The sequence below is a fragment of the Drosophila biarmipes genome, chromosome 3R (genome assembly GCF_025231255.1).
Source record: "Drosophila biarmipes strain raj3 chromosome 3R, RU_DBia_V1.1, whole genome shotgun sequence".
NCBI classification, from domain to species: Eukaryota; Metazoa; Arthropoda; class Insecta; order Diptera; family Drosophilidae; genus Drosophila; species Drosophila biarmipes.
Window position 1 is genome coordinate 32532264 of NC_066616.1, and position 17887 is coordinate 32550150.

At 44.0% G+C, this 17887-nt stretch overlaps 2 protein-coding genes across 4 annotated transcripts in view; one reads left to right on the forward strand and one right to left on the reverse strand.

Annotated features, from left to right (window-relative positions):
• The window catches only part of LOC108025358 (guanylate cyclase soluble subunit beta-1), a 48376-nt gene that overhangs the window by 23938 nt on the left and 6551 nt on the right, over positions 1-17887 (forward strand). For both annotated transcript variants that reach the window (XM_017095818.3, XM_044092310.2), the window contains exons 16-17: positions 1337-1494; positions 16680-17259. In XM_017095818.3, the coding sequence (XP_016951307.1) occupies positions 1337-1494; positions 16680-16983 (462 nt within the window). In that variant the 3' untranslated portion in view covers positions 16984-17259. The remainder of the gene's footprint in view (positions 1-1336; positions 1495-16679; positions 17260-17887) is intronic.
• Positions 1236-14823, reverse strand: LOC108025357 (uncharacterized). 2 transcript variants are annotated; one of them, XM_050888643.1, is made up of 9 exons: positions 14778-14823; positions 13775-14209; positions 11372-11471; positions 10490-10599; positions 10329-10432; positions 7371-7466; positions 4678-4834; positions 4235-4353; positions 1236-1969 (listed from the first exon to the last, which is right to left on the reverse strand). In XM_050888643.1, exons 2-9 carry the CDS (start codon positions 13991-13993, stop codon positions 1525-1527), a joined length of 1350 nt encoding a protein of 449 aa, XP_050744600.1. In that variant the 5' UTR covers positions 13994-14209; positions 14778-14823; the 3' UTR covers positions 1236-1524. The 2 variants fall into 2 exon arrangements, with proteins under 2 accessions (XP_050744600.1, XP_016951306.1); XM_017095817.3 differs by lacking the exon at positions 14778-14823 and having other exon boundaries at positions 13775-14221.

The following is a 17887-nucleotide window of genomic DNA, read 5'->3' on the forward strand; positions in this document are numbered from 1 at the left end:
CATCATTTTGCGCTTCATTAAATCCTGATAAAAAGCAGCAGCAGCTAGTCATGCCGCCCTGCGCCGCCCCCTCCGTTTATGAAGCCAATTATACCGATGTTTTTCTTCATGCAAAAACTTTGTTCAGCCGCTCCTCCCCCTTCTTCCGCTTTTCCTGCCCGCTTTTCTCAACTCAACTCTTTGTTGGCTACTTCCTGTGCCTGCAGTCCATAAATATTGATTCGGTTTTCAGCAAAAACTTTCTGCAGTTACTATGTATTTTATACACTCGAGGGCGTTGTCGGGAAAAATCATTCTCCTAACTGACAGGCTCTTGCCTGATGTTTAATAATAAACCAGTCAATTTTCAAAACCTTGATATCAGACACATAGGATGGTATTCCTAATTCCCCTGGCATTTTGTGGTCAAGAAGCTGCTCTAATCAGGAATATGACCTTCTACGTGGTGGAATTTTATTATCCTGAAGGATAAAGTTGTGAAAAATTACTTTATAAATAGAAAAACGTATAGCACCACTGCAAAAAACCCCTCTGGAGAGCGGAAAAGCGGAAAAGCTTATCCAATTTCTTCATTACTTAATCAGAGGAAAACTAAGTGATTGACTTCTGTTTCGCAGCTCACTGCTGAATGATTCATCAGCAATTCAATGCACTGATTCGATTTGATTTAGTTGCAAAATTCTTCGCTTTCTCATTTCGACTTTGTGCACTCTTGGTTTCCGGAAGTTTCGGGCATTTTCCGCTTATCGCACTCCACCGCCTTGGCAATTAGTTTTATGCAATGTTTTTCTGGTAATTACAAGTTTCGTCCTTCGTTTTTATCTGCGAGCTGTTGGCGCTTTACCCATTTGCACATATTCTCTTGGCTCTGCGTTTTTGCGCAGGACCCTGCGCTTTCCCGGACTTTTCCAGGACTTTCGCTTTTGGATTTCGGCATCGTCACCTACTAACAAGGACCTTTGGTGGGGATCTGGGCTGGGATTGCCCGCTTTCTCTTCGCTCGCCGCTCATTTCGTTTTAAATTTAATTAAAGAAAACTTTTTCCTACTGCTGCTGCAAGTTTTTGGAAAGTAATTGTGGCAACTTTCGCTTGGTTTTTCCAGCTACATTCCGTTGCGGTTGGCAACTTTTTCGGGGTGTTGATGATGGGACTTCTGCCGGCGAAAGTTTATTAGCGCAATGAAGTGCCCTTTTAAGATCTGGCAAGGCCTGATAAATTCCCTCACAAACTCAGATTGTAAATTTAGCCAAGGCCAGGCTCCCTTTTATTTTCTAGATAAACGCTCTTACAAATTCTAAGATTATAAATTCTTTGCTTTGGTCCGTAATTTTTCAGCAAATCACCATAGGCATCCATTCCGGCGAAGTGGTGACCGGCGTGATTGGCAACCGAGTGCCGCGTTACTGTCTCTTTGGAAATACGGTCAACCTCACCAGCCGGACGGAGACCACTGGCGTTCCGGGTCGCATCAATGTCAGCGAGGAAACCTACCGGTGAGTGCTAGACCTGGCCACGATTTTTGGCTATCTGGGTTCCCCGGGCAGGGAAATGGGCGGAAAATCGGGATCGAAATCGGGCGGGCAGGCGGCCACGTAGGCGGCCACCGCCGCTTTTTTGGCCTCCTCCGTATAGGCTCCATCGCCAGCGGCCACGAAGGCCGCCAGAGCAGCCTTTTCCGGATCCGTGACGGCCTGTAGGAGCTGCACATGGTTCTCACTCTCGTCCTCGCTTTCCCCCGCACTGCTGATGGTCTCTAGGCGGGGCACTTCGCTCCCCAGCTTGCATTTGGGCAGGGATTTCCCCCCCTGCGGATCCCTATCCCCAGTATCCTTCTTATCCTCCTGGGCCTCAGGCCCCTCCAGCTCCTCCGTGAGATCGATGTAGCGTTGCAGGCGCTTGGGCAACCTCAGCGTGTCGATGCCATTGGGCAGTTGATTGTGCTCCCGCAGCACATCGCGAATGCAGCAGCTGGAAAATAAATGTATTATTAAAGTTCAAGACCTTTCAAATATATCTCAAAATATTTCATATTTCAAGGAACCACTATACGGTTCTATTTGACTAAAGCGTATTTTATAATTTATAATTAGATAATACTTTCCAGCTCCCTCCAAATTTTTTTATAAATATTATATAGCCTTGGTTTGTGTATTCCCTAGCACAACTTCTTGACTTGTCGCCTTGAAGATGATAGCTTGAACATAGTTCGCAGGATTGACATCATCCAGTCTGCTCAAGACTTTTGGTATACTTTTCTCGGCTTAGGCACTGCTCCTGTCAATCTCAGCGGGATATTTCATAAATTAATTTAAGTTTCACACAATAAGCTCATACGGCGGACAAAAAAAATCCGCGCAGCAAACAAAGTTCATGTGCTTAAAACTTTTCTCGTGAGTGAAAGGCAGCAAAAGCAAAAGAAGTACGGGCCGCAACTTTCACTGAAGTTGCCTGCTAAAACTAGAGGCAGAAGTTAAAGTAGCGGATATTGGTAGCGGATTCTTTTTGGCCTTCCACTTAGAGGCGCAGTGAAAGCTTTCGGGAAAGTTTCCCCGTTTGCCAGTTCGCCAGTGTGTGGAGCCGGCTCTAAAGTGGCTTTTTGAACGGCGAACGGGGCTGCGGGAAATTGTCCGAAATTCTTGGCAGAGTGAGCTCCAAATTGGCGTCATAAAACGCAGGGCGGGCCCAGCAACAACATGCTAATCGCCTGCCGGGGAGATCCATCCAGGAACTCCGCAGTTTATGTCCATGTTAATTTGTCCTGTCAAGTTTCCATGTTCTGGCAATATTTTGGCTTTTTTACGGCCACCGACGACAAATTCGCCCAATCAATAAAGCAAGCTGACACCGCCTAGGGAAAAGAAGCGAAATGATGGGCCGGCGGAAGTAGCTGAGCAGCCATAAAGGAGGGACAAAAAGCGTTGCCTACTTGTGGGCGCCACTCCGGAAGTCAGGATGCCAGGGCGTATGCGCAATCTGCACTCTCGTCTCGAGACTCATATTTTGGGTCAATGTGAAACGTATGCTTTATGCATGCATTCTGCGAGATTTGCGTGAATTGAAGTTGCAAAATGGCTGGCAGAGCATAAATCAAATGCAAAAACCCTCATTCCGAGACCAATTTTAAAGACTCGACGATTGGGCGCCAACTCGAATACAGTGGAATGCGTCATGTCAAGAAAAAATAAAAAGCAAATGATAGGGAAAGAAAGTTTACATATTTTATACTAATGAAATACCAATGTATATTCAGAACAATACGCAATTAATGTATATTTTTCTAGATAAATGATTTTCAATAAGAAAAAGAGGTTTTATAGATCTGGAACAACGTACGATGTATAGTTATATCTGAGGAACCAAAAAAAAACCTTTAGATATATAAATTTAAAGCCCAGAGCCTTACTGGGCAAAATGCAGTTCAAGACCGCGAGTTTCCACAGCGCAAACATTGGCCAGGGAAAACAAACTTGCAAACAAGCCGGGAAAACGGGTTCCCAGCTGAAACGAGAGCCAAAGTCAATGGACATTTTTGTGACACGTGAGCTGGGGAGGCAAATATGTTTGTATATTTGTGTACCCGGCTTCATCGGGTCACCGAGTGCTGGGCAAATAAGAGCCACATATGTGTACCCCGCATATGGGGTCCCACATGAGCCTTATCAACGGCAGACGTCAACTTATCGAATTAAAACGAAGCGAAACTTCTCGACTAAACAGCGATCAAAGTGGCAAGAAAATTCGCATCGATTTAATTCATTAAGTTGGCCGACATTTGACTACATTGTGCCCAAGTTAGTGAAGCGAGCGGGAAAGTTTCGACCCCGACTTCTGGGCACAATACATGAAAGAAGGAGGCCAACTTGCATTAAGCCGCTTGACAAAGGCGGCAGGACGAGGGAAACTTGTCAACCCAGGGCCCAGACAGTCTGTCACTTTGTCAGTATGTCATTTTGTCAGCCAGTCAGTTGGGCTCCTGTCTTATGCTTATTTCATTTTTGGGGCTTATCGCCGAATTGTCTGCCCGTAGGAAGTTAAGCAAGCGTGGCGGACCTAAGCCAAAGTAATTGAATAAAAAAGTGAAACTTATTACGGCTGTCGGACTCTATTCTGCCGGCCCTAATCTCTCTTCCCAGCCGGAGAGGACGTGGGCGGCAGCTCATTGTTAGTCACAAAGTCAAGTGCTCGAAGGAGTTTCCTCCCCTGGGAAAATTACAGGTCAAAGTTGGTAATTACCGGCATAAATGGCGCAGACTGGGCACCCCGTAGACCTGCTCCTTCCCAATAATCTTGTCCATCAACAGGCGGCCATAGCGATCGAAGAACATCTCTCTTCGGGAGGCGTACAAGAGGGGCTGGAGTAGAAAGGGGGGAGTATGAGAGAAAATACATGCGTGGTAACTAATATAAGCAATTAAAAAGTAAGTATAAGAATTAGGAAAACATTGATTGTCATTATCAAGAAAACATAAAATGTATGGGTAACTGGGTTAGAACTTGACAAACTAAAGTCTTAAGTCCCATAATATTGACTTTAGTTCCGAACTATTTTATATATACTTCCTTAGTTGACTTCTCCAAGCAGAAAGTTACAAATTACTTTCTTATTTCCTTTCTCTGGTTATAGCCCACAATTATTTCTCCTGTTGGGAAGCCAAGCTTTCTACCCCTTCACTCACCTTAAAGGGCATCTCAATCATGGCCACGTTGCGCAACAGAATCTTGAGGCACATCACCAGTTCGAAGCTGTAATTGCGGCCATCCTCGATGAGCTTGTCGAGCAGCGCGATAATTACGGAGGCGCCTCCGTCCGGCGGCTGTGGTGCTGCCCCATATCTGCAACAGATGGAAGGGGGCGGTTGTCAGGCGGGGCGTGGCAGCGTGGCAGCGGTCGGGAGTGGGTAACTGTTTGCAAATGAGACACAAGCTGCCAGCACGTAGTTGGTTTGCTTGCGGTCAATGCCGAAGGGTCGGAGGTCGGGCGGTGGGCGGCGGGCGACGGACGGCAATAAATGCTAGATGCCCCGATAAACACAATGTACAAATGAAATAATGAACAGACACGACTCGCGGTTGTGTCAGTTGCACACGAGCACACACACAGAGGCAGAGGATGTACACATGTGCACTGGCAAAAATGATGTAGACACTCGGAAATATTCCTAGACTTATATTGCATTTTTAATAATGCTCTATTGCATTTTTAAAGTGCTCTTAAGTGGTTAAGGCCAAATGCCAATTTAAATTCTAAAATAAATTTATTGCAGTTAAACAAATGTTCCCCGAATTTCTCTCACTGCACCCAGTCAGACCTGAGTGAATGGCAAATGAAGTGCAAATTGCAAATGGCGCCGGCAATGTTGTCGCATTTTAAATTGAAAATGTTTGTCAAAATCTCCGCCCTGCGCTGGCATTTGTTTCTCTCGTTCGTCGGCTGATAAGCAATGTAATTTATATGTTTCGCTTATTTATGTGGCGTCGTATAAATATTGTCTCGTTTCCCGCCGAACAAGCCCGGGCGCCACACGGCGTATGCGCAATTATGCACTAGTAAATCAATTTGGCAGAGAAAAGGAAAAAGGCGAGAGAGGAACACATCTCACCGCATGCATTTGCATATTTTATGGCCAAATTCAAATGAAAATGCAGCAAAGCGAAAAGCGAAACGCAAATTAAAACGCACACAAAAGCGAAACAATATCGAAAATTTATGGCCGCATCAGCATCAGTAACTCGAAAAAACAGCAGCCGCATCTGAATGGAAATAAAAATCAGTCGAGTCGGAAAGGCGACGACGCAGAAACCGAAACAGAAACAGAAACCCCCGGCAAAAACCGGCAAATCCCACCCCCCGAAACCTCCTCCTCCGGGAAAGGGGAAAGTGCGAGGGAAATGGCGGGGGAAACGGCCGGCGGGGAATTGGCAAGCCAAACTCAAACATTTGCCATCAATCGAAGCCATTGCAATTGCAATTTGCTCGGTGCAATCAGCACAGCTGGCGGGAACCTCAATCTCATGCCGAGTCCCGAATTCTGAACTCTGAACTCAGCATCCACAGCTGGCCCCTGCCTTATAATGCGAATTCTTTCGGCATTACGCCCCCTTTTGGGGGAGGAATTCACTTTTAATTTTGTCGGCTTACAAAGGGGGAAATAATGTTGCAAATTGTAAGGGGCGCATGGAATTCCCCAAGAAATTCTTTGGAATTTAATTTGGCAGCGATATGGAAGTCGTCTTCTGGCGGAGGCCTTTGGGCGCAGTTCGAAATGGGATTTATATTTAACAAGGTCAAGTACAGTGAAAGCCACAAAGTAAGATCATATAAACACACGGAAAATTGCCCAAAAGGTGCCTAAAAGCTTGCTTTAAAATATGTATTTATTTACTAAATGATTTTAAAACGATATGGTGCCCTCAATTTGTACCTTAAAAAGGGCCATAACTATTTTAATCTAATAAAGTTTAGTACTTTGAGGGCCACAAAAAGATTTCAGTCAAAACTTTTTATCTGCCTCAGAAAAAAACAAAAAGTTTACGAAGCACTACAAGTTTTAAAAGCGTATTTCCTGGTACTAGGGAAAATCACATAAAATACGCCACTCAAACCGAAGGACCGGCGGAAATTGAATATTTTTTTGCGAAAATCTTGATCTAATGAAATTCAAGCTGCCTTCCGCCAGCCGGCGTCACAAACTTCGACAGCTGAGCATCTCAGGCGGGACTTGGTGACAGAGACTGTGTTGTGACTCGCCTTTTCGGCCTGCAATCAATACTTGCATTTTATGCAAAGCACCCTTTTTGGCGCTGCGTCAAAAATTGAAACCGAAGCCAACAAAATGGCGGGGCGGGCAGGGGCGTGGCCGCTGTGATATCAAGTTAGGAAACAATAAATTGCCGGGACGGCGAAAGTCAAGGACGAAGGACGAAGGACGCAGGACCAAGTCGAAACTGCAGGCGTTTACATATAAATTTATGAATCTCGGCTGAGGACCCGAGTGCATGCTCGCAACTTTTTACAAGCTGCTTTCTGTGTTTTTTTCGTAGTTTTTGTTTTTGGGCCATGAGACTCGCCGGAGACCGCCTTGTGATGCAAATTCGCTTTGGCAGCGACTTTCATATTTAATGATAATTTTTCCTTTTATTTTCTCTATCCTCTCCTTGGGTTTTTCCTCGCATCTTCTTGTGGCTTCGCGAGCACTTGCTTATGCTAAGCGTCTTGTATTTTATGTTGCATACATTGCGGCGCCGCCAAGTGGCGACCGCTTTGCATATTTCTCGCTAATTGAAGTGGCAGTCGCTGGCTCTTGCCCCTCAGCCCCCAACCCCTGACCCTCTTTTGGCCCGGAAGTCCCCGTCCCAGGATACGACTTACCTCAGCAGTATGAGCAGCAGTTCGGGAGCGTTTGCCTGCAGGGCTATGCGCAGCGGAGACGACTTACCACAGGACTCGATGGGAACATCAATGAATCTGCAAAAAATAAGAACAAAGAACCGGATACGAATAAGTCAGATTCAGACCCACATTCTCAGTGAGTTTAGGCCACTCTTTGTGGCCGCTTTAATGGGCGACAAGCATCAAAATGGGCTTCGCACATTAGCAGGACTCGCAGGAGCTGGCGAAATGAGCCTGGGCTAGTGCCAGACCTCAATTAAGCTGGTCGCTTGTTGCTCATCGCTCTTTCTTCAGAAAAAAAAGCTGTACACACAAAAAAACTGACCGTATCAAAATAATCTATAGTTAAAAAGTTTTGTCCATATCATACTGAAAGCTTGATATTTTGTCACCCTCGCAGTCTTAAGAAAAAGGACAAGAACTATAATAAAAGGGCATTAATGTATGCAACAATTTATTTTCATACGGAATCCTCTTCGAAGGGCATCATTCCTTATTACACAGCATACTTTTAGGCACATTTATGTGGGGTTTCGAACCCAATTACCATTAAATTTAAGCATTATTTGGTTGCTTTAACTAGCTAAATTGTTATTCGAAACCCCACATCGAAACCAGTGATATTTTTCCCTGTGCCTGCTAGCCTGACATTGCGTATACGTAATGTGTTGAGTGAGCACAGGGCGTTTGTCTCCATTCAGGCATTAGCATCTACAATGCACTTAAAGCACATTTGCGACACACTACACACACACGCCCACGCAGGTCTTTTATGTCTACGCATAAAAGTAGGCAAATAAAAGAGCAGAAACCACAATAAACCGGAAGTAGAAGCAACCCACGCAGCAGACGATAAGCGCATTTTGAGCCACCATCCACCGACAGCTTGGAAATTGGCTTGGCAAATTCATTTGCGTTTTATTGGCTGCGATAAAAGCGAGGGTCCCTGCAAGAATCAAGACATTCGCCAATCGCATCCCGTGACAGGTTCCTCGATGGCCTTATATATCACCTCGTGGCAGGAATATTCCCCGCCAGTCGGAAGTGATTTGCCCTCTAAGTCAAGCATTAACACTTTAATCAGCTGCTGAGTGAGCTGACAAATCAAATTTCTGTCTAATGGTCTGCTTAGCGGAGTATTAGACGGGATTTAATGTTAATGTCTTTGCTATACAGTGCGTACTTTGTCCTGGGCCAAGGCAAAGTGTAGGAGCTATCAACTTGTGCAGCTTTGCATTTGGGGGGACTATAAATTATTCGGAGAGTCATTAAGTCAGCAGGTGGGCTGGCACTGGATTATGCTAAATATAAGCGAAATAATGCAACTAGCTTTTTTAAGCCATTAAGCTGTGCAATTATTAAATGCTGTTATGAATAATGCATGACACTCAGTTGACGAATTGGCTCTAATGAAATAGCGAGGAAACACTTCGAAGTTGACTGTTTTCAAGAATGATTTTAGGACGTGTCTAAAAGTATGCAATGAAAACACGAAAGTAGTTTAAGTTCCTGTTTATAACTTAAAACTTAAAGACACTTTTTAAAGGATTTTAAACCCTTTTAGTTTATAAGGGTTCGAAGTCTTCCCCTGGAATCTGTTTGTCAGCTTTGAGCTGTCACTCCATTGCGCTTAGCGAGTGCTCACTGTGGTGGGAAAACTTTACCAATATACTTCTCTGCTCAGCGCTGATTTATGCAGCTCCAGCGGCATTTGGCCGAAACGTTTATTGTCACATTGCTTGTTTTTCACAGCTCCCCCCTCACACCACCACACCCAACACCCACGCACACACACCCGAGTCCCTCCCACACATACATTCGCAGCTATTAACGCTTATTCATGACTTTGGCTGTTGTTTTGCGAGAGGGCATCATAAATGTCGTCTTAATGTTTGCCAGTCAGTCTCCTTTTTTATTTTTGCCTTCTGTTTGTTTAAGAAGCGCAAACAGTCAACTCTGCAAAATGGTGCGAGGCTGCATGTGTGTGTGTATCCGAGGGGCGGGATCTATCTGTGTGGATTAGTGGGCGTGGTGGGGTTGAGAATGCTTTTGTGCGCTTATTACACGCATTTTTGACTTTAATCCTCCGGAGTGCCGGCGAACAAAGCCGAAATAACAAAAGGTTTACATCGCTGCCTGTTGGTTTTCAGCTTATCGCATCAGAGACACATGTGGGCAGGGCGGAAAGTGGAAGTGGGAAACCCCCCCAGCAAGCAAGCTGCAAATGAAAATCTTAATTATACATGACACCAGCAGAAGTGAGAGAAAAGTGAAAAGCCACCGCCAGTGATTGAGAGCCATTCTCTGGGCAAAGTGTATTCGTAGTCGTGACTGTGGTTGTAAATTGTCACCATCTTTCACTCAATTATAGCAGTCGCACACACGTGCGGACTACACAGCGCCACAACAATGGCTGATGTATTAATTTAATTAAAATCCTTTCCTTTCTCTGGTTACCCTTCACTTTCGCCCACTGTGCTCTTGTATTCCCACGGGTTATTTATAGTATCTTATTGTCACCGAAAACAGTATTATTATGAGGGAAAACTCGCAAACAATTAGCGTTGGTTGGCGTACATTGCCTTGGTGCTCTAACTAGGTGAAACTTTATTAATGTACAATTTGAAGAAAGAAGGGATTTTTAACACTCGTTCTTAAATCATCATCCTCTCATAAACTACCATTTACATCTACACACATAATTTTAAAACAGGCTTTTTTTTATTTTTAAAAACATAATCCCCCATAAATGTCCGAGCACAAAGGTACAAAAAATCTTTGGCGAATAGAGACCTCGGCATGTCACCCGCCAACTATCCAATTAACCCAGCTAGTGCTAAAATTGCTGGAGGCAGCAAAAGAGCGCGCGACATGAAAGCCAGCCGGAGAAAGCGGAGGAAGTGGAGAAAGTCAGGGCGGCGAGGGATGAGCACTCACCTGAGCTGTCGCTCCTGCTCGAAACGCGGAATCCAGACGGGCAATGTGAGCTGTTCGCGTGTGGCGTGCTTCAGAAAGTAAACCATCGCCCGGACATTCTCGTGCTGCAAACAAAGGACTTACACGGGTGTCTGTCTTAAGGGGGATAGGGGTTATCTCACCTGATCCTGGAAGTCACTGCGCCAGCCGGCGATGAAGTGCGGAGCATGTGGTCCGAACAGGGCGCCCAGGAAAATCCGCTCATATGTCTTCTCGCACTCATAAATGGCCACTTTATTCGGGAAAGTAGAATGAAAGTAGAAAAGCGCTAGATACAGAACCTCGTAGAACAAGAAGTCTTGTATAAAAAAGATTGGAGTTGAATGATATAATAGACAATAAATAATGAGGATGATTGCCACCTCAATGTGGATTTGTAATATATCAATATTAAAACGTTTTTACTAGAGACGGATCCTAGTCCTGGAAAGAATTTAATTTTGTTTTTATGCTGATAACGTTTCAGAGGAAATAATGTCGTAAAGCAACATTTGTATACACTTTTTGACCGACTTTCCCCAAGATCAGCAGAAAAGCAGCATGAGTGGGGAAAGGCGGTGGAATAATGTCATCAAATCGCAGCGGCGGCGGCCATAAAAAAGCTAATTACGTGGCTCCACTTGTTGCTGCTTGGCCGACTCCTTTGGCTTTTCGACTTCGGTTTCCTTGGCTTTTTTGGCACAGCCCCGAAATGAAGTCAGCGGAAAACGGAAACTGGCCAAAATGGTTGCCAAACCAAGGCCAACGGAGGGTGATGGTCTGGGTGTGGGTCTAAAAAACACAGTTCAGCAACAAAGCGAGTGAGGACAGGACAAACAAGGAGCAAGTTTTATTGCAAGTTTTATTGCCTTCTTATGGGCGTAATAATCTGATGCGAAGGCATAAAATTCATTAAAATATGCAAACGGCCACGCCCAAAGGGCGCACAGGAATGTCGAGCCACATGCACAAACACATCCGTATGCATATAAATTAAATTATTTAGTTGGAATGGGCTTACTTACCCAGCAGCTGAACGACCACCTCCGAGTCCCGAACGCCCCAGTCCCAGCAGGTGCGCAGGCCGATGTACAGGATGTTGTGATACTTGCCCATAAGGCAGACCTGGGAATGCAAACAGAGGTTAAGTCCCCGCTGAAGCACTACTTTTTAAATTATAAATGATTGCAATACGGCAGGTAACTATTTAAATGGAAGGAAAATTACACTTCAAGCTACTGGGGAACGAGAAAGGAAAAGGGGATTTTAGGCAAACCTTAAAAAGCCTTTTTAGTCACGAAGAAACAACATGTTTGAATGTAGACCATTAGAGAATTAAACCACAGACTCATTGAGGTATTCTACTTAAAAAGATCGGGATACGATTACCCAGGTTATGAAATTTGGAACATGAAAATGGGTTAAAATTTCGACCCTCGTAGAAACGAAATGTTTGATTGCAGATCATTAGAGAATTAAATTACAAACTCATAGAGGTATTCTACTTTAAAATCGGGGCCTGATTACCCAAGTTATAAATTTGGTAAGTACGGTTTTGGGGTCCCGTTCTGAGACCCATTAGAAATACGGAAAAAACGGACATGAAAATGGGTTAAAATTTCGACCGTCACAGATATAAAATGTTTGAATGCAGATCATTGGAGAATTAAATTACAAACTCATAGAGGTATTCTACTTTAAAATCGGGGCCTGATTACCCAAGTTATAAATTTGGTAAGTACGGTTTTGGGGTCCCGTTCTGAGACCCATTAGAAATACGGAAAAATCGGACATGAAAATGGGTTAAAATTTCGACCGTCACAGATATAAAATGTTTGAATGCAGATCATTGGAGAATTAAATTACAAACTCATAGAGGTATTCTACTTTAAAATCGGGGCCTGATTACCCAAGTTATAAATTTGGTAAGTACGGTTTTGGGGTCCCGTTCTGAGACCCATTAGAAATACGGAAAAATCGGACATGAAAATGGGCTAAAATTTCGACCCTCGTAGAAACGAAATATTTAAATGTAGATTATTAGAGAATTAAACCACAAACTCATAGAGGTATGCCACTTCTAAATCGGTATCCGAATAACCAAGTTATGAAAATTATAAGTGAGGTTTTGGGGTCCCATTTTGAGACCTATTAGAAATCCCGAAAAAGAAAACATGAAAATGGGGTAAAATTTCGACCGTCGTAGAAACGAAATGTTTGAATGCAGATCATTAGAGAATCGAAATACAAAATCAAAGAGGCGTCGCACGTTTAAATCGGTATCCGAATAACCATGTTATGAAAATTAGAATTGAGGTTTTGGGGTCCCATTTTAAGACCCATTGGAAATCCGGAAAAATCCAACATGAAAATGGGTTAAAATTTCAACCCTTATAGAAAGAAAATGTTTTAATGCACATCATAAGAGAATTGAAATGCAAACTCATAGAGGTATCCCACTTCAAAATCGGGATCCGATTACCCAAGCTATGAAATTTGGAAGTGCGGTTGGGGGTCCCATTCTGAAACCCATTGGGAATACGGAAAAATCTGACATGAAAATGGGCTAAAATTTCGACCCTCATGAATCAGAAATATTTGAATGTAGATTAATAGAAAATTTCTTCACAAATTCATAGATGTATCCCACTTGTAAATCGGGATCCGATTACCCAAGTTATGAAGTTTGGATGTGCGGTTTTAGTGTTCCAACCTGAAACCCACTGGGAATACGGAGAAATGGGACATGAAAATGGGTTAAAATTTCGACCCTCGTAAAAATGAAATGTTTAAATGTGCATCAATAGAGAATTAGAATAGAAACTCATGGAGGTATCCCACTTCAAAATCGGGATACGATTACCCAGCTTACACAATTTGGAATTAAGGTTCCGGAGTCCCAGACGAAGGGTTTCTTCGCGTAAATCGGAAAAATCGAATATGAAAATGGGATGCAATTTTAACCCTGGTGGAAACGAAATGTAATCGATAGAGAATTAGATAGTAGTAAATTTAAAGGGAAAAGTGTATGCTACATTTAAATTTGTTATCTCCCTAAAATAGACATTTAATTAACTCTGCATTTAAGCCTTGTAATATTGCAAAAGGTTGGTCTAGTTCAAGTGGCTTGTACTTCTAAGAATTTTTGAGCTGTCTGTCCTTACCCAATGTCTGAAGTGTAATTGTTTCCAGAAAAGGAACAATGAATGGTATGCCCTTAAAGTCCAGAGCATTGTTTAGTAAGTTTGAAAAATAAATGGGGGAAATGGGGTTTCTATTCTGGCAGTTTTTTACGTGTTCCTAACACGGAAACCAGAAGCTTTTTTACTCAGATTCCAAATATTAAACTTAAAAATAAAATTATTTTGAAAGCTTAAGCTACACTTAGGGTACGAACACATTCAGAATCAATTTCCTACTGGGCCCACCTTTCCGTTCTGCTCCTTGGCCATCCGGTGGAACCTCATGGCCGCGGTCACCGCGATGGCGGCCACCTCCTCCGTCTGCGAGTTCTGCCCCTCGCTGCAGCCCTTGATGATGGAGCTCAGGTGGTCGAGGACGTCGCGCCGGGACTGGCGGTCCTGCAGCCCGTTCCGCGAGATCTGCTCGAAGGTGTCGTCGAAGAAGCACTCGAAGATGTAGTCCATGACCAGGAGGCGGCGCGCAGTGCCCCGGTTCCGCTGGTGACTGGCCCGTTCGCCGGGGCTCCGCCGCAGTCGCTCCCGCACCCGCAGACGCAGCCGTGTCCGTGACTCAGTTTCCCGGCGGAAGCCGTAGAAGTGTTGTGGTAATGGCAGCCAGCAGCGAACCCACACAAAGTGGCTTTTTAATTGACTTACCAGCCGCTGGAAAGCCTCTAGCCACTGCGAAAGCATAGTGAAAACACAGTATTTAATTCAGTATTTATGAAATTTAAACAACGATTTCCCTCCAAAATATTCAAATTCCGTTTCGAAAACAAAACTCCCGAACTGCTGAAGCCAAAGAGACGCAATGCCCAGAAAGAGAGTGCTTCGAACAACTAAGGGTGACTCTCTTTGGCTATTGATTTTTTCCAGCTGGCAATGATGTGCTGGCAGCACCTTCGATAAACATAAACAAACTAATGAGCTGGAGTCATTAGTTAGTTTATGACTAAAGGTTGGGAACACTCTGGTAAAATAAAGAGAATTTTCCGTAAATTCTTGATCGATTCTAATCACTTTCAAAGGGCCCTTTATTCCCATGAAACTCTCTCTCTCTTCACACTCCCAGCAATGGGCAAACAGGTGTTTGATGGCCAGGCGACCAGTATTTCTCTACGGACACTTCAAAAACCGAACGGCACTCAAGTGCTCCATCGAAACTGACTCGATTGGGCCTAGCTAAAATGCTGATTGCATTGCGAAATTTCCCGCATTTTCCGATCCATTACTCGCCGCACGCACTCACACACAATTTCCACCCCGCTCATCAGCCGCCGCTGGAAAACTAAACAAACGAAGTCTAAATTCTGAAACCGCTCAGCTGATTCCCCACTCTCTCCCTCTCTTTGGCCTTTCTCCTCTCTTTTCGCACGGAGAGCATTAAAGGTGCTTAACGCGCGTTTCATAAGCGTAAAGCGAATTAGAATACCATTTTAAATACATGTGTGCTCTCATTAAAATAAAATGCATTTTTAAACACCAATGACATGTGAAAAACACGGCCCCAAAGTGAAAATGTTCAAGCTTTCCCACGGCTGTTTAAACATATAATTGAAATAATAATTGGTTTGTAATTAAAAGGATTAAGTTCGCTTCAGCAAAATTCATTCATTTTGAATGGTTTACTTGTTGCTGTTTGCTTGCCTGTTTGTTTTTCATTTAAAAACACAACTTTAATACAGCATTGAGTAGACTTCGTTAATTCATAAAAATGCATTTCAAACTGAAATGTGTGGCTATTACATTTAAATGTAATAATAGTAAATGACAATTTTAAAAGCCCTAAAAGCTTCGATCCGCTTTTAATTGAATTGTAAGTCTCCCTTCACAAATCGGATGTGCAAACTAAAAATATTCCAATGAATTTGCTTACAAATTTTAATAATAATGGATAAGCCTTAAACAAAGCGACTGTAATTTAAAACACCACTCCAATTAAAATGTAAATTGCAAACAATAATCGAGCGCATTGTTTACATGTTTTTCTATCCCCTTTGCCAATTACTTTTTGCTTGCGCCGCACATATCAATTTCCACATAAATTATTCAGGCCCTCTTTCCACTACTCGCCGTATTTGCACGTTTAATATTTGGGCTGACAATTAAGCGTTGGGTAAATATTTAAGCACCGCCATAAACATTAATTAAGAAGGCACACACCGAGATCCGCAGATGATGGCTCGCATAAGGGATAATCGCGTCTGGCAGGGGCTTCTCGGGTGCTTCGCCTTAATCGCGTATGCAAATAAATATGGAAGAACTGCGGAACTGGGTAATCAACTCAAGTCCATTAAAACAGCGGCAGTTTGTGCTGGTTACCAGCCGAAAGCAGGGCAATGTTTTTACCTGGTCAGGGCCACCTGGGCGCTAATTAAAGGGCGATGCAATTGTGGCCATATGCCGGCCATGCAGGCCGCAAGGGTTGCGAATAAATTGAATTAAATGCGTATGCAATCAGCGCCGTATTGGCCGTAAATATATGAGCCCGAATAAATGCAACAATGTGTGGTCGGGCTGTTGGGCGGAAGCGGAAATGCACAAAAGCCAGGCGAAATTTTTATTCCGCTTCCGCTCGCCACGCGGCAGTCAAATGTGCGGGCAAATAAAGCGCAATGAGCGAGTTTACATAATTTCTGGCGATGCAATCTAAAAGTTGAATAAGAGTGTCCCCCGGCACAGAATTACGGCGGCAATTTATTGGCGTGGAGATTGAGGAAAATATGACCCACGAGATATACATCATTCAGAGTGCATTATATAGAACAACTCAAGCCAACTTCGCCGCGGAGCTCAGTAACTCAGATTTATGGGAGCACTTTAACAGTCCCATTTTTCTTGTGGCACGTTTCCTAAGAACTACCATTCACTGTTAAATTTCTGTAGAGGTTTAAAACTTTAAGTGTCAGAAAATCCCTTGAGTTTTCAAAATCATTTATAAAAACGTCCAAAAGTATGCAGTGAAAAAATAGCAGAAAAGATTGCCTGCTTTTAGGCGCTTTTATTGGTTATCTAAAAAGGAACTGATTTCTGATGCCACATGGGTTAGTTTTTTTAGGAAACTTCAATCTGAATCAATTCTGCGCAAAAACTTAAAATATATATTATTTTTGGATGACATAAATCAAATACTTTCCTTTCGCTTTTGCAGGCTCCTCTGCCTGGCGATCAACCAGGATGATTCATTCCACTTGGAGTACCGCGGGCCGGTAATCATGAAGGGCAAGCCGACGCCCATGGACTGCTGGTTCCTGACGCGTGCCACCAGCAACGTTTCAGCCGTCGGTGGGGCTGGTAGAAAGGGGAGCGTGGATTCGCCGCTGTTGCAGCCAACCACCCCGACGGCCGGAGGAGCCTCGCCCTTTGGGGCCACCGCCGCCCAGCGGGCAGCAGGCCATGCCAGTGTGTCACGTAAGTCGTCCTCGTCCGGAGCAGGAGCGGCTGGGGGCACGTAGGAGCTGTGCAAGGACTCGTCCTGCTGCTGCTGAAACATCCTGTAAAGTTGCCACTGCGTGCGTGACTCCATCTGTCCGAAAGTCTGCTGCTAAATCTGCAGGTCCTTGGACCACTTAACCACTTCATTTCTATTCCTTTGTGTTTGTCATCCCGCATCCTGCGTCCTGCATCCAGACTCCTGCATCCCAACCCAAGTGTGTGTTCTTGGCACTGTGTGATTGTTGCTGCTGGCACATTGCGGCCGGAGCTCGAGGAACATCGGATCGTTGTGCAAGGTAATTTATGTTAATGCCCTCCTATCTGCAACCATTCAAGCCAACCCATGCAGGCCAACCACTTAGCCGAGTCACTTTACAAATGATTTACATATCTTGTGTGTGCACTGAGGAAACAATCGTGGGGGTTTTAAAACTAAACAACACTAAATAAGAAAGAACTTACTGAGTGCCTGAAAATATATTTCCCTCTCCAAATCAGATATCATAAAAATAAATAAAATGCCACCTAACTTTCTGTTAAAGCGGATGCCTAGTGCCCAAATCAGTAGCGATTAATCTGAAATGTTTTCGCCTGTGCACGTAATTTATTCCACATTATAATGCCATGTTCTCCCGGCCCTCGGAATTAGCCTCAGCCCTTCAGTGGCCTTATCTGGACAAATTCTAGTGCCAGCCATAAAGAATATTTTGTGTCGGGACAAGTTCCAACCCACTTGGCCCAATCCGTTCGGCAGTAAACTAGATAAGTCCAAAACAACTCAATATAAAAGCCATAATATGCCAAACAGTTAAATATATATCTCTCTCTCGAACTTGCAAGGATTTTGTCAACATTTTGCCAGCGAAAGCGCAAAGCCTTTCGTCCTGCCACGCCCACACCCTCGGCCCCGCGCCGCCCACATTT

What these genes read in the sequence shown, in the direction of transcription:
- LOC108025357 (XM_017095817.3), bottom strand. Translation starts at nt 14,221, where the DNA reads ATGCTTTCGCAGTGGCTAGAGGCTTTCCAGCGGCTGGTAAGTCAATTA. An exon ending in GGTGGTCGTTCAGCTGCTGG is followed by an intron (nt 10,600 to 11,371) that starts GTAAGTAAGCCC and finishes TCCCGAATAAAG; the next exon opens with TGGCCATTTATGAGTGCGAG. An exon ending in GCAGTGACTTCCAGGATCAG is followed by an intron (nt 10,433 to 10,489) that starts GTGAGATAACCC and finishes CTTTGTTTGCAG; the next exon opens with CACGAGAATGTCCGGGCGAT.